The 14,633-nt window shown below is 39.5% G+C and overlaps 1 protein-coding gene across 1 annotated transcript in view; it reads left to right on the top strand.

Moving 5' to 3' along the window:
• Positions 1-14,090, top strand: part of LOC124622200 (coatomer subunit beta) — a 110,629-nt gene extending 96,539 nt beyond the window's left edge. The window contains exons 18-19 of the mRNA XM_047147850.1: positions 7,086-7,238; positions 13,840-14,090. Coding sequence (XP_047003806.1) covers positions 7,086-7,238; positions 13,840-13,914 — 228 coding nt within the window. The 3' untranslated portion in view covers positions 13,915-14,090. The remainder of the gene's footprint in view (positions 1-7,085; positions 7,239-13,839) is intronic.
• The last annotated feature ends 543 nt before the right edge of the window (positions 14,091-14,633 follow it).

Genomic DNA, 14,633 nt, shown 5'->3' with positions numbered 1-14,633 from the left:
AAGCAGTGGTTGGGAAGGGAGTCAGACAGGGTTGTAGCCTCTCCCTGATGCTATTCAATCTGTATATTGAGCAAGCAGTAAAGGAAACAAAAGAAAAGTTCTAAGTAGGTATTAAAATCCATGGAGAAGAAATAAAAACCTGAGGTTCGCCGATGACATTGTAATTCTGTCAGAGACAGCAAAGAACTTGGAAGAGAAGTTGAACGAAATGGACAGTGTGTTGAAAGGAGGGTATTAGATGAACATCAACAAAAGTAAAATGAGGATAATGGAATGTAGTCGGATTACGGCGGGTGATGCTGAGGGAATTAGATTAGGAAATGAGACACTTAAAGTAGTGAAGAAGTTTTGCTATTTGGGGAGCAAAATAACTGATGATGGTTGAAGTAGAGAGGATATAAAATGTAGACTAGCAATGGCAAGGAAAGCGTTTCTGAAGAAGAGAAATTTGTTAACATCAATTATAGATTTGTCCCAAAGTCATTTCTGTAAGTATTTGTATGGATTGTAGCAATGTATGGAAGTGAAACATGGACGAAAAATAGTTTAGACAAGAAGAGGATAGAAGCTTTCGAAATGTGGTTCTACAGAATGGTGCTGAAGATTAGATGGGTACATCAAGTAACTGATGAGGAGGTATTGAATAGAATTGAGGAGAAGAGGAGTTTGTGACACAACTTGACTAGAATAAGGGATCGCTTGGTAGGATATGTTCTGAGGCGTCAAGGGATCACCAATTTAGTACTGGAGGGCAGCGTGGAGGGTAAAAATCGTAGAGGGAGACCAAGAGATGAATACACTAAGCAGATTCAGAAGGATGTAGGCTGCAGTAGGTACTGGGAGATGAAGATGCTTACACAGGATAGAGTAGCATGGAGAGCTGCATCAAACCAGTCTCAGGACTGAAGACCACAACAACAACTACTGTAGTATTATTCCATAGATAGTGGGAAAGTGGTTGAGGGACTTAAGCATTATTCCCACTTTCTTTATTCCTCATAATAATGGGCAACATCTTATTCACTACAAATACAGGGAACCCAAACCATGTAATAGAACAGGCATTGATTGTATTAAGTATCCACAATGTGATTCCCGGTACATTAGACAAACTGGCAGATGTTTTCAGACTAGGTTTAAGGAGCATTGCAACTTTTTTGAGCCACCAGTCTTCTGACTGGTTTTATGCAGCACATCAGGAATTTCTCTCCTGTGCCAGCCTCTTCATCTTATAATAGCGCTTGCAACCTACATTCTCAGTTATTTGCTGGATGTATTCCAATCTCTGTTTGTTTTCTGGTTTTCCCACAATTTAATTCTGTGCTCCAAATGACATTCTCAGAAATTTCCTCCTCAAATTAACGGCTATGTTTGATAATACAAGGGTCGCTGTAGTGCAATGCAGACTGATGCCCTGAGGTCGGCAATCGCGGAGTGTGTAGTGCAAGAGTTGCGCAGTAGCCCACAGTGCATGTCCTCTTTCTGCTGCTCGCATAGCTTCTATACTCAGCGAATGGAGGTTAGGGAAAAAAAAGTCCCTTGTAATATACTTCTCTTGGCCAGAAATGCCCTTTTATGCCAGTGCTAGTCTGCTTTTTTATGTACTCCTTTTGTACGATTCTCCTTGATAGGTCATGGGTGCACTACACGAAGAAAGCAGCTACTCAGTTAGCAGAGTACTTGTGGAGTACACTTGACGGATTTTTAGGCCAGGCAGTATTTTCAGATGCTCTTATGAACACTCGCTGGTCGATATGCAGCAGGTGAAGTCAGATCACATTTGTAGTAAATACACTTTGACTGTAAAAATTTTATCAGTAAATTGTCAAAGTATTCATAGTAAAGTTCCCGAATTTACTGTTCTCCAGGAAAGTTCTCTTGCTCAAATTATTCTTGGGGCAGAGAGCTGGCTGAAACCTGAAGTGGGAAGTTCTGAGATATTTAGTGAGTTGTGGAACATATATCGGATAGACAGATTAGAGAACACAGGAGGAAGAGTGTTCATTTCAGTTGACAAAAATATTGTCTCTATTGAAGTCAAAATTGAGTGTGACAGTGAGTTACCTGGTCATGTATAACTGGTGAAACCAAGTTAATTGTTGACAAAGTTATTTAATTGGATAGATAAAAAATCTACTCACCAAGTGGCGGCAGAACATACACATAAAGGATGGTTGTAATTGGCAAGCTTTTGGAGCCAGTGGCTCCTTCTTCAGACTGAAGGATTGAAGGGGAAGGAAGAGGGATGAAGGAAAAGGACTGACATCACTTAGTTCCAATAAGAGGGATTTAGAGGAATTACAGGCAAAGTTTAAAGAGATTGTAAATCGTGGTCTAGAGAATTATGTACCTAGTAAGTGATTAAGACATAAAAGACCCGTCATGGTTTAATAATGAGAGTCGGAAACTGCTGATGAAGCAGAGGCTATTGCACTCTTCATTCAAAAGAGAATTGCCAAATGACAACACACAAAGGTTAGTGGAAAGTCTGTGGAAAGATCTATGCGCGAAGCATACACATAGTACTACCGTCATAACACAGCAAACGATCTGCTATAGAAGCTGAGAAAATTCTGGTCCTGTCCAAAATTACTAAGCAGATCTAAGGGTTCCATCCAGTCACTTGTTGACCAGTCCAGTGTGGCATTTAAAGATAGCAAAACAAAAGCCGAAGTTTTAAATTTCACATGTAAGAAATCATTCACGAAGGAGGATCGTACAAACGTACTGTCATATGACTGTCAACAGACTCCCATATGGACGACATAGTACTAATTATCCTTGATGTAGAGAAACAGCTGAAGGAGTTGAAAACAAATAAGTCACCAGATCAGAATGGAATCCCAAATCGATTTTTTAAAGAGCGTTCTGCGCCATTGGCCTCTTACTTATTTTCTATTTATCACGGATTTCTCGCCCAGTGCAAAATCCATAGTGACCAAAAAAAAAGGGCAGGTTACTACTGGGTATAAGAAACCCAAAAGAACAGACCCGCAAAATTACGTATCCCTAACATCGGTTTGCTGCAGAATGCTTGAACATATTCTGAGACCGAATGTAATAAATTTTCTTGAGTCCGAGAAGCTTATGTCCATGAATCAGCATGGTTTGAGAAATGATCGCTTGTGTAAAACTCAACTTGCTCTTTTCTCACATGTTGTATTGCAAACTATGGATGAAGAGCAGTAGGCAGATTTCATATTTCTTGATTCCCAGAAAGCGTTTGACACGGTGCCCCAATGCAAATTATTCATGACAGTACAAGCAGATGGAATAGTCACAGATATGTGAGTGACTCAGACTTAAGTTATAGAATCCAGTATGTTGTCTTCGATGGCGAGTGTTCATCAGACAGAAGGGTATTGTCAGGAGTGCCCCAGGAAAATGTGATAGGACCACTGCTATTATCTGTATACAGAAATTATTTGGCGGACGGGGTGAGCAGTAATCTGTGGTCATTTGGTGATGATGCTGTGGTGTTTGGCAAGGTGTCATCATTAAGTGACTGAAGGAAGATACAAGATGAATTAGACAAAATTTGTAGTTGTGATGAGTGACAGCTAGCTCCAAAGGTAGAACCAAGTGAAAAACAAATCCGTAATGTTCGGATACAGCATTAGTAGTGTCTTGCTTGACAGTCACATTGTTTAAATATCTGGGTGTAAAATTTCGAAGTGATATGAAATGGAACGAACATGTGAGGATTTTAGTAGGAAAGGCAAATGGTCAACTTTGGTTTATCGGGAGAATTTTAGGAAACTATGGTTCATGTGTAAAGGAGACTGCATATAGGAGGCTATTTTTGAGTACTGCTCAAGTGTTTGGGATCTGTGCCAGGTCAGATTAAAGGAAGACATTGAAGTAATTCAGAAGCAGGCTGCTGCTAGATTTGTTACTGATACATTTGAACAACACACAAGTGTTACGGAGATGTTTCGGGAACACAAATCAAAATCCCTGAAGGGAAGGCGACATTCTTTTCAAGGAACACTATTGGGAAAATTTAGAGAATGGCATCTGAGACTGACTGCAGAACGATTCTGTAGCCTCCAACATACACTAAAGTAAGGACTATGAAGATAAGGTATGAGAAGTTTGGGGCTCATACAGAGGCATATAGACAGTCGTTTATCCCTTGTTGTATTTGTGAGTGGAACAGGAGAGAAAATGACTAGTAATGGTATAAGATGTCCTCCGCCATGAATGGTAAGGTAGGTTTTTGGATGGGCCAAATACCTTAAGGAGCTGCTGGAGGTCTTGTTCGACTTCTGGGATGAAATCATGGTCATAAGGATTTTAAGCAGAGAAGACTTACAGCCACATTGTCAGAGTCATGACCTCTGTGGTGGATCCTTTGTCTGGGATGACCAAGTCTGGATTGATTTTCAGGCTACAGGTAGTTGTGTGTTCCATAGAAATGATGATTATAATATCCCTTGCCGCGTACTAGCAGTTAGGAGTTGTGACTCGATCAGCTGATCGGTTCAACAACCTTGCTATTGTTATTGGTTCAAAGTTAATATACATCACAAGGTGGGCGTTTCGCCTGCACGAGCAAAATAGTTGTTCCTTCACTTAGCGTTGCTCCATGGCGAGTGAAGAAGTGTAAGAAAATCGGTATGTGATGGGACTTCGTTGCAAGATAGGATGATGAGAGGATGCGTGTGAAGTGTTTGCAATGAAACAGTCATTGTTGTGTTTTTTGAGATTCGTAAGCTATATGTAACGTTAATGTGGATTTTAGTAACAGCCATAATACATATGAAGTATTTCAAAGGTAATTTGGCGTATTTATTTTTGATCAAAGGATTCTGTGATGAACTGTAATGTACAACAAGCTTGTATAGGACTCTGAACATTTGGTGGTCAATGTTTGCTGTAGAATCTGCTTCAATAACATGGTCAAAAGCATAGAGAAAGTGTTCTCTGCTAAAACAAACTCATTTCACTCGCAGACAATTGTCGAATGACCAAATACGAATAGCAGTATCCCAGTTCGTGAAGATCCTATAGAAGTTTTCTTTCTCATACATTTCAAGAATTTTACAGGCGACCATCAGAGTTAGCAGCTGCTTCTACACCACGAGAGTAACTTGTCTACATGTACGAAATTATGTATGCTGTGGGAGCAGTTGATGCCGCTCTGGAAATTGATATTTTCCTTCACAGGCATACAAACAGAGACACTACATACACTAGTTCACTAACAACGAGTTTAATATTACCAGCTTAAAAACATTATTTTCTTCTTTTGAGACATAATATTATATGCTGGACTCACTGGGGAGGTGATATCAGGTTAGAAGTAAGATAACCAGGGGCTGACTGGGTGGAAAAGATGGAGGATCATGGTCGGAGGAAGGTTGGAACTGCTTTAAATGAAGTTCTATGGGTGTTTTGGTTGGCTGTTGTCAGTGGGGTGCGTGGCAAAGAAATATTTCCACTGTCGAGAATGAGTAAAGCAAACAAGTTCCTTTACAAGTCTAACATGGTTGAACTTGCATTTGGGTCTAACGTTGAGGCCTTTAGAAAGTATTGACACTTCTGCAAGGGTCAAGTTAAATGGGTGTTCGGGAGTGTTTATATGGAGGGTGAAGTAAGTTTTTGAGGATGCGGAAGGCATAGTGAGATAGACTAGCATGGAGAGCTGCATCAAACCAGTCTTCGAACTGAAGATGACAAGAGCATAACATCAGGACTTAATTTACAACTAAGCATAGAACAAATACACAAGGGTTTATCAGCAGAAACAGAAGCTGTAGCAGAGGCAACTATGCATAGAACAAATACACAAGGGTTTATCAGCAGAAACAGATGCTGTAGCAGAGGCAAAATAAGACCAAATAGTATCAAACATTAATGTCTTATAGCTGACAATATTTTGAAGAGGAATGTTTTCCAGTGATGTAATTCTATAAACATTATCCTCCATGAAATAACTGCTGATATGTGATGGTGGTGGTAGCAGTTTTAAAACCAATACCATAATCATGTACTTGTTTATATGTAGTAGGATGCTACCTGTAAACACAATGAATAGAACAGCATGGCAGCATGGTGACATTTGACTTGACTGAAATAAAGAAAGTGTGGTTACTTATATAGCAACACACTAGATCGGACTGATAATTTTATGCAGATCAGAAATGCTCATCGCGGACGTGCTACTGAGCCATCCTAGAGTGCACGCTGTGTATGACATTGGATTGCTACGACTTATGCAAGCTGTTGAGCACCCAGGGAACAGGATACTGTGTTGAGGACCCAGAGTGGCTTGAAAACAATAAATTGATCTAAAGAAGAATGAATATTGGAAAGCTGAGCTTCGTTATTCTATTTCTTGTTTGTACACTTACTGAGTACTCAGTGAGTCTGTAGCATTATGCATGTTATTGTTTGTGTTTCATCCTAAATTTATTATTATGGAATTAGTCTGAATTTAAAGCATTCTTATAGAGTATGCCAGCCCTTTAGATTTTTTCAATAACTGAGATTCAGTAAGAGTCTTAAACAGAAAAATGCTACTTAAGAAAAGGTTGCACAATTGTCTTCTTAGATACTTCATTTGCAAGATGCTATGCCCAGTGAATCTTTATCAGACATCTGCCCTCCTGATGATAAGATATTGTCATACAATGTTCCATTATGTTTAAGACAAGATGATTCCCAATTTTCACTTGGGATGTACAGAATAAATTACTGGCACTTTCATGCTTATGGTCACAATTTTGCCGTGTTTATATTTGAAAAAAACTATCAGTTGTTACAACAAATACTAGCAGTCTGAATGTAATTATAAAGGTCACATTTTTCATGAGATAGGGTATATTTATATAAGGTAATAACCATCTACAAAAATTCTTGCTCTGCTAACACTATTGAGAAAGGACTGCCATTAGACAAGAGTGATGTTACATTCAAATCTGATGAGTCTCCAACAAAAACTGCACACTAAGCACTACCAAACAAACACCAGGCCACTTTCATAACTAAACAGATAATCTATAATGAGCCAATATCATGTTTCACAGTTTTACTGTTTTCTTTATTTTTGCATAATAACCTCTCTTGTTTAATATTTTCAGGCTCTGTCCGGTCAGTGTGGCTTCATGGCAGCTAATATGTATGCACGCTCAATATTTGGGGAAGATGCTTTGGCTAACCTGAGTATTGAAAAGCCATTCAACAAACCAGATGCGCCAGTTACCGGGCACATTCGAATACGAGCTAAAAGCCAGGTATGCATTTCTCTCTCTCTCTCTCTCTCTCTCTCTCTCTCTCTCTCATATCTGGAAAATTTGCTACAATATTATACAATTCATAAAACAAAAACATTAACCAACTCGTTTGCTGTTGCTACTGTTCACCTCTGGAACAAGCTGCCCTACACTCCTTCCGCAATTCGAAGTCCTGCTACTTTCAAAGAAAAGTTGAAGAAATTCCTCCTGTCATCCTCATAATGCTTCCCCAAAAGTGACATGTGTGGCCAACTTCCCCTCTGTCAAAAAGCAGAGCTAAGGCTCCTATCCCCTTTTCCTTTTTCTGTGGATCATGCCACCTTCTCCTCCCGTATATTCTTTAATTGTGTATTATCAGATTCATCTTTCCTTTCCTCGTCCATCCCATTGCCGCTAGCACTCATAATTAAAAATCTACCTTATTGTAACTTCTAATTATTGTTGTATTACTGTGTACTATTATAACAACGAAAATAACCAGGAGAATCCACATATAAAAGGAGGTTTACCTTATGCAAGCTTCGGACCTCATTAGTCCAGCAGAAGGGAATGAAAGAGGGGTGAAGAGAAAGGAACTGGAGAGGTTTAGGAAAAGGGGCAGAGTTTGGAAAAGTCACCCAGAACCCCAGGTCGGGGGAGATTTACTGGATGAGAAGGAAAGACTGATTGTTGGGGACTGCACCAGACAAGCTCTCAAAATCTGAGACCTCAAAGGTGGAAGAAAGGGTAACGTGTAAGACAGTGATTACTGCTACAACATCGTGCCCTAGTTAATAAGAGTGAAAAGCTAAGTTCATTGTATGTAACAGACGTTGGAGGGGGACAGGGAAAAATAGGTGGGTCAGAAAATGAAAAATGTAGAAAATTAAAATGGAGTGAAGAACGGAGTAGTTACATTGAAGAAATGCTGAGACAGAAGAAATTAACCTAAATTAAAGCCAAGTGGGTGGCAATAACGAAGGACGTGGTGTAGTGCTAGTTCCCACCTGCAGAGTTCTGAGAAACTGGTGTCCAGGGGAAGATTCCAGATGATGTGTGTGGCGGAACAAGCACCTACATTATGTGATCAAACTTATCCGGACACCCCCAAAAATATACGCTTTCATATTAAGTGCATTGTGCTGCCACCTACTGTCAGGTACTCCATATCAGCAACCTCAGTAGTCATTAGACATTGTGAGAGAGCAGACTGGGGTGCTCCGCGGAACTCACAGATTTCGAACGTGGTCAGGTGATTGGGTGTCACATGTGTCATACAAGTGTACGCGAGATTTCCACACTCCTAAACATCCCTAGGTCCACTGTTTCTCAGAACTCTGCAGGTGGGAACTAGCACTACACGTCCTTCATTATTGCCACCCACTTGGCCTTAATTTAGGTTAATTTCTTCTGTCTCAGCATTTCTTCAATGTAACTACTCTGTTCTTCACTCCATTTTAATTTTCTACATTTTTTCATTTTCTGACCCATCTATTTTTCCCTGTCCCCCTCCAACCTCTGTTACATCCAATGAACTTAGCTTTTCACGCTTATTAACTAGTGCACGATGTTGTAGCAGTAATCACTGTCTTACACGTTACCCTTTCTTCCACCTTTCAGGTCTCAGATTTTGAGAGCTTGTCTGGTGCAGTCCCCAACAATCAGTCTCTCTTCCTCATCCAGTAAATCTCCCCCGACCTGGGGTTCTGGGTGACTTTTCTGAACTCTACCCCTTTTCCTAAACCTCACCATTTCCTTTCCCTTCATTCCTCTTTCTTCTCCTTCGACCGTTCTGCTAGGAGGAGGAGCCACTGGTTCTGAAAACTTGAATAAGTTAAACCTTTTCTTATGTATGTATTCTCCTCGCAGTGCTTGGTGAGTAGATTCTATCCAATAACATATAATATCTGTACTTTTGTAATTTTCATTTTTCTAAATTTAGTATAACATGCTTACTACAGTATATGACAATGTAAAATATATAGAAAACTTGCTTAGGTGCAAGAGAGAGCCTAATGGCCCTAATATTGCCTGGTTAAATAAATCAGTAAATAAAATAAATATACTAAGAATTCTTCCTATTATGGTGTCTTTTTTTAGGAGTATAAAATTCCACTCCACAGATTACTGTTCTGAAGTGTTGATTTCTTTTTGCTTCTAGTTGTTCTGGTGAAGTTAATGGAATAAATTTAGTTGAAGGAGAACCATGTGTGAAGTGTTCAGTGTAGTCAGAAGTAAAACTCCATGTACTGACTTGACAGAAAATCCTAAAAAGTTATGATCTTATGGTAAATCAGTAAATGGATCAAGGCCTTGTGTCCAGACACTCTGAGACCATAGTAGCACTGAAACTGATGGTGACATAGAAAAGGCCAAAATACTAAACTCTTTGTTTCAAAAACAGTTTCACAGAGGAAGATTGCACTTTAGTTCCTACTCTAAATCATTAAACATACAACAAAAGCTAGGTATCAGAATTGATAATCAAGGAATAGAAAAGCAACTGAAATCACGCAGTAGAGAAAAGGCCACTGGACCTGACAGATTTCCAATATGAGTCTACTTGGAATAAGTTAAAGAACTTTTCCCCTCTTCTAGCAGCATTGCCCTTCCTAATTATTGGGAAAAAGCATGGATTATTCCTGTTTCAAGAATGAATGGTGAACAGATGCACAAAAGTATATCTCTGACATTGATCTGTTGTAGAATTTTTGAAAACATTTTAAGCTCACACATTATGAAACTTCTGGAGACCGAAACTCTCCTTTGTAGGAATCAAAATGTGTTCTAAAAACAACAATGGTGGGAAACTTAGCTGACCTCTGTTCATCAACAAAACCCAGAAAGCAGTAGATACAGGTGCCCAGGTAGGTGCCATAATCCTTGACTTTATGGAAGGTGGTTGATACAGTTCCGCACTGCTGCCTAGTGAACAAAATAAGTGTACTGCATGCCAAATCAACTGTGTGACTGTATTAAAGAGTAACTAGCAAACTGAACAAAGTGTGTCATTCTCAGTGGAGAGAAGTGTTCGATGTAGAAGTAGCTTCAGGCACACCCCAAGGAAGTGTTATAGGATCATGACTTTTCACAGTATATGTAAATGAATGGTAGATAATGCTGGAAGTTCCATGATGCTTTTGGCAGATGTTGCTGTTGTATACAGAGGTCACAATGCTAGAAAACTGTAGTGAAATGCAGGAAGACTTACAGAGGATTGAGGGCTGGTGCAGTGTGTAGCAATTGAACCTTAACATAAACAAACGTAATGTGTTATGTGTAAGTAGACAGAAAAGCCCATTATTGTATGATTACATGATAGCAGAACAATAACTGGATGCAGTTTTCCATAAAATATCTAAGATTATGCACAGAGAGGGATTTAAACCATATAAAATCAGTTGTGGGAACGGCGAGACTGAGATTTATTGGAAGAAACTTCTGGAAATGTAGTCCATCTGCAAAGGGGGTAACTTACAAAACCTTTGTTCGACCAGTGCTTCAGTATTGCTTGGTCTGGAATCTATACCAGATAGTATCGATATAGGAAATAGAGAAGATCCAAAGAAGAGCAGTATGTTTCGTTAGATGATAATTGGTAAGTGTGAAAGCTTCATAGGTGGTGTTCAGACAACTTCAGTGACAGATGCTCCAAAGAGGTGTGGTTCACTGTTAAAGATACAAGAGTGTACATTTCTAGATGAGTCGACCATTATATTGCTTCCTTCTACATACACGAGGTAGTACTCAAAAGTTCCCAGAATACACCAATAAATAATATTACACATTACCTGGAACTTATCACCGTCACTTTCAAAGTAGTTCCCTTGGGGGGTGAATACACGCTCCTAGCAGTTTAAGGAACTGAAAGCTCTGTGGAATGCATTTTTGATGAGCCTGTTTAATGCCACTAGTGATTCTGACTCAATCTCCTCGAAAGTGTGAAATCTTGTTTTTTAACTTGAGTTTCATTCTGGGAAATAAAAAGTCTCTCTCTGTGCCATTTTGGGTGCATATCATGGATGAGGAACAACCATCATTTTGTAATTCTTCAGGCTTTCTCAGTGATAATGTTGACATGTTGAATAATCAGATCTTCTGCTGGCTGTTTGTGTCAATCTTAGATGATATTTCGTGGCAGATTATGAAAATGAGGCTAACAATTGTCCGACGAAGAAATAATAATGTTAAAACCTGTGGGAAGCAGCTTCCCACAGGTTTTAACGTTACTATTTCTTCATCAGACAATTACATGATATTTCATTGGCGTGACTCACTGTCTTCTTCAGATGTTCCCTGAGGCTCTTCCATGGGTGGATTGGTTGGAGTAATTATGCCTGGATGGTGCTAGGTGCTCCGTTTTCATTCACAGCTACGTCAGGCACTCCATCCGCAGTCCATGTCCACCAGGGGCGGCTCTAGTTGTCCTCTTTTGCTGCTAGTGGTCAGATCACTATCCGCACCCTGTTTAGCCACCCTCTGGTGTCATGTTTGTTTTCTGATACTCTGTTTTGCATCCACACTGTGCCATGTGTTCTATCCACTGACTGCCGCCTTGGCCATCCTCCATTTGTCTTGGGCATTGTGTGTCAAGTCCTTGCCTGTTGAAGCAGGCCTTCCGTGTTGTACTTCTCATTGGGTGCTTCAGGTGTTCCATCTCCTCCACGGGAATGGTCTGTTGTTTGGTCCTACATCTGCTTCTGTTGGCCTGTCTATTGATGTGTCACCTCTGGTCTATACTGGCTGGTGCTCTAAGGCCTGTATTCATAGTTTCCACTTCCATTTCTGTTCCTCACAGAAGCTTGATGTTGCCTCCATTGTGTTTTCAGAAGCTCGAGTGCTGGTTTCCAGGTGGTGTGGAACAGGTATCCAGTGCCGTGGTTGAGGAGCTTCTCCATGACCTTGATCTCGATGGATTCTTTCATGACACTTTCCCAGTATCTCTGGGTCTCTATCACACTCTTGGTGTTGTCGTAGCTCATGAGTGACCAAGTTCTAGACAGTGATCTGCTATTGCTGATTTGGTTGCCTTTGGTATGCCTCTGATGTTCTTTATACCTGATGCCAACCATCCCAGTGGTCTGGCCAATGTGTGACATTCTTCACTGGCACGGCATATTATAAAAGCTTGCTTCTGTAGCTCCAAGTATCGTTTACATTCCCCAGTTGTAATGGATGAGCAAAATATACTTTTGATGTTGTTTTTCAAGAGAATTCTGCTGGTTTGGCAGAGATTTGTCTGTAGTACAGCAGATATGCCACTGTCTTTGTCTCTTCTTGTTCTTCTGGAACCTCTGGTGGAGTGGTAGGGCAAAGTGCCTTCTAAATGTCTCTGAAAGAGTACCCATTTTTGTGGTACACCAATTGTAAGTGCTTTATTTCATAAAATAGTTTTTAATTTGTGGCAAAATCTTCTGTAAATGTGCTCCGTAGAAAGGTGGTTTCAGTTGTTCCTAGTTGCCTCAGATGTAGGTACTTCATTTTATCTATGTGCTCGTGTATTTAAAACCCTTAGTACTAAGAGATTGGAACTGTAACCAACAAAGACATCTCAGCATGTCACTATTCTGGTATGTGGACTGTACTGACCAATCAGCAAATGTTTATCTGCTGATAATACTGAAGTTTTTGCTTCGTTGAAGTGTGCAAGTGGTCATTTCCAGCAGCCTGCACTCTGCCCTAATTTTATCATCAGGTTGTATATGGATTCATTAATTTCATATCGGTGCATGTAGTTCATATACCTTGTGTCAGGGTAAGGAAGGCATGATCCTTAACACACTCCGCTTCCACAGTGGTGCTGTTGAGAGGCTCTTTTAGCGATAGTGCTCGGAACTTGTAGTTGGCAACAACAGTAATAATGCAACTTTGAGTCAGGCATGGAGGCTCAGATTGCCTGAGACTTAAGACAAGTGCTTGTGGCAGACAGAAAATCTGAATTGGTACACGTCCAATGAAAGTTCTTCTTTAGGATACGAGTTGTCCTTAGCGGAATTGTTCAGATGACACTGTATGATCCTATTCTTAATTATGTCTTTTTGTGTTAATGACAGACAAAAAAAGTCTTACCATCTTTGTTGTTTGTAATAGTGGCTACAGGCCACTTTGGTAGAATGTGAGTCTTCTGACTTACTGCGACTTTGGTGGTTTGTGTGGTAGTGTGTCATCAACTGCTTAGTCCAGTAGCTCCTCAGTTGACATTATATGCATGTAAGGGAAACAATTCAAGAGCAGTTTGCCACTGAAGCCTCTTAGGTAGTGACCAGGAATCATAGGACCCCTGTATCAGTAGTTGGATTTGCTGTCTTGCAGAACACATAGGGTGTTTAAGTATTTTTTTGTATGTACAAAAGGAGACTTCACTTGAGAGAAATATAAAATTTCAAGGAGAGACTGACTGGCCTTTATTTACCTTCAGTAGGTAAAATTCCCATACTTCCAATTGACCCAATAAAAGTAAGAAAAAGATCATTTCTATTGCAGTGCTAGAATTTTACCTCCTAAATGTAAGTGCTAAATATTCCTTTGAGAAAAAATTACACAAAAAATGAACTAAATTTTCATACACCAGGTTTTATCAATTTTTTGTGATATGAAACTAAAATTCATTTTTATTTTGCAGGGAATGGCTCTGAGCTTGGGAGATAAAATCAACATGACACAAAAAGGTCCACAAAAAGCGTGTAGTGGAGCATAAATATGTACTACCATGAATTTATTTTCTGAGATATGAAATGTGAACAATTACTGGAGTTAAGTGATGTCTTTTATTCATATTATTATACAATATCTTGTTTTACATAATTGTAATAGTACAACTTGTATACTGTACATGTTTTTATTTAAGATTAAATCTCGAAGTTGTAAATTAAATGTTGAAATAATTGAGATGTGCCTCACACCCTGCTTCAAACGGTAAGTAGCTGTCAGTTTCGTTAACTTAATAACACATACATCTCACAGACCAAGATTTCAACTATACAGGATATGTCACAGTTCATCTATTCACCAGACCTCAGTTATCATACTGCCCGCTGTAAACTAGTGTAAATATGGTCATAGCAAGTTCAAATGCTCACACATGCAAAGTTCTTGCTATAATTCATGTTGTTTATGTAAAAGAGAAGACACCTGCTAAATTTAACCTTCAATATATTTTTGTTTATAGTGAAAATGTAGATTTCAGTTGTCATGATGAAAGGCATGGGAAAAGCATCAGCCATCACTGATAAAATTGTCCAAGATACTAAAGATGTAAGCTAACTGCCATTTAACAATCTCTCAAATTCATGAATTGTCAAGAAGTGTTTTCAATTAAACTATTACCGTGGGATATTGAAAATAGGCAGGCTGAAGATCGCAAATGAAATCAGCTGGTCACAGTATAGTCATAACTCACATTATGAAGAACAAGGG

Source organism: Schistocerca americana, chromosome 7 (genome assembly GCF_021461395.2).
Source record: "Schistocerca americana isolate TAMUIC-IGC-003095 chromosome 7, iqSchAmer2.1, whole genome shotgun sequence".
Classification (NCBI taxonomy): domain Eukaryota; kingdom Metazoa; phylum Arthropoda; class Insecta; order Orthoptera; family Acrididae; genus Schistocerca; species Schistocerca americana.
The sequence above is the reverse complement of the archived record's forward strand: the minus strand, read 5'-3'. Positions and strand labels throughout refer to the sequence as shown.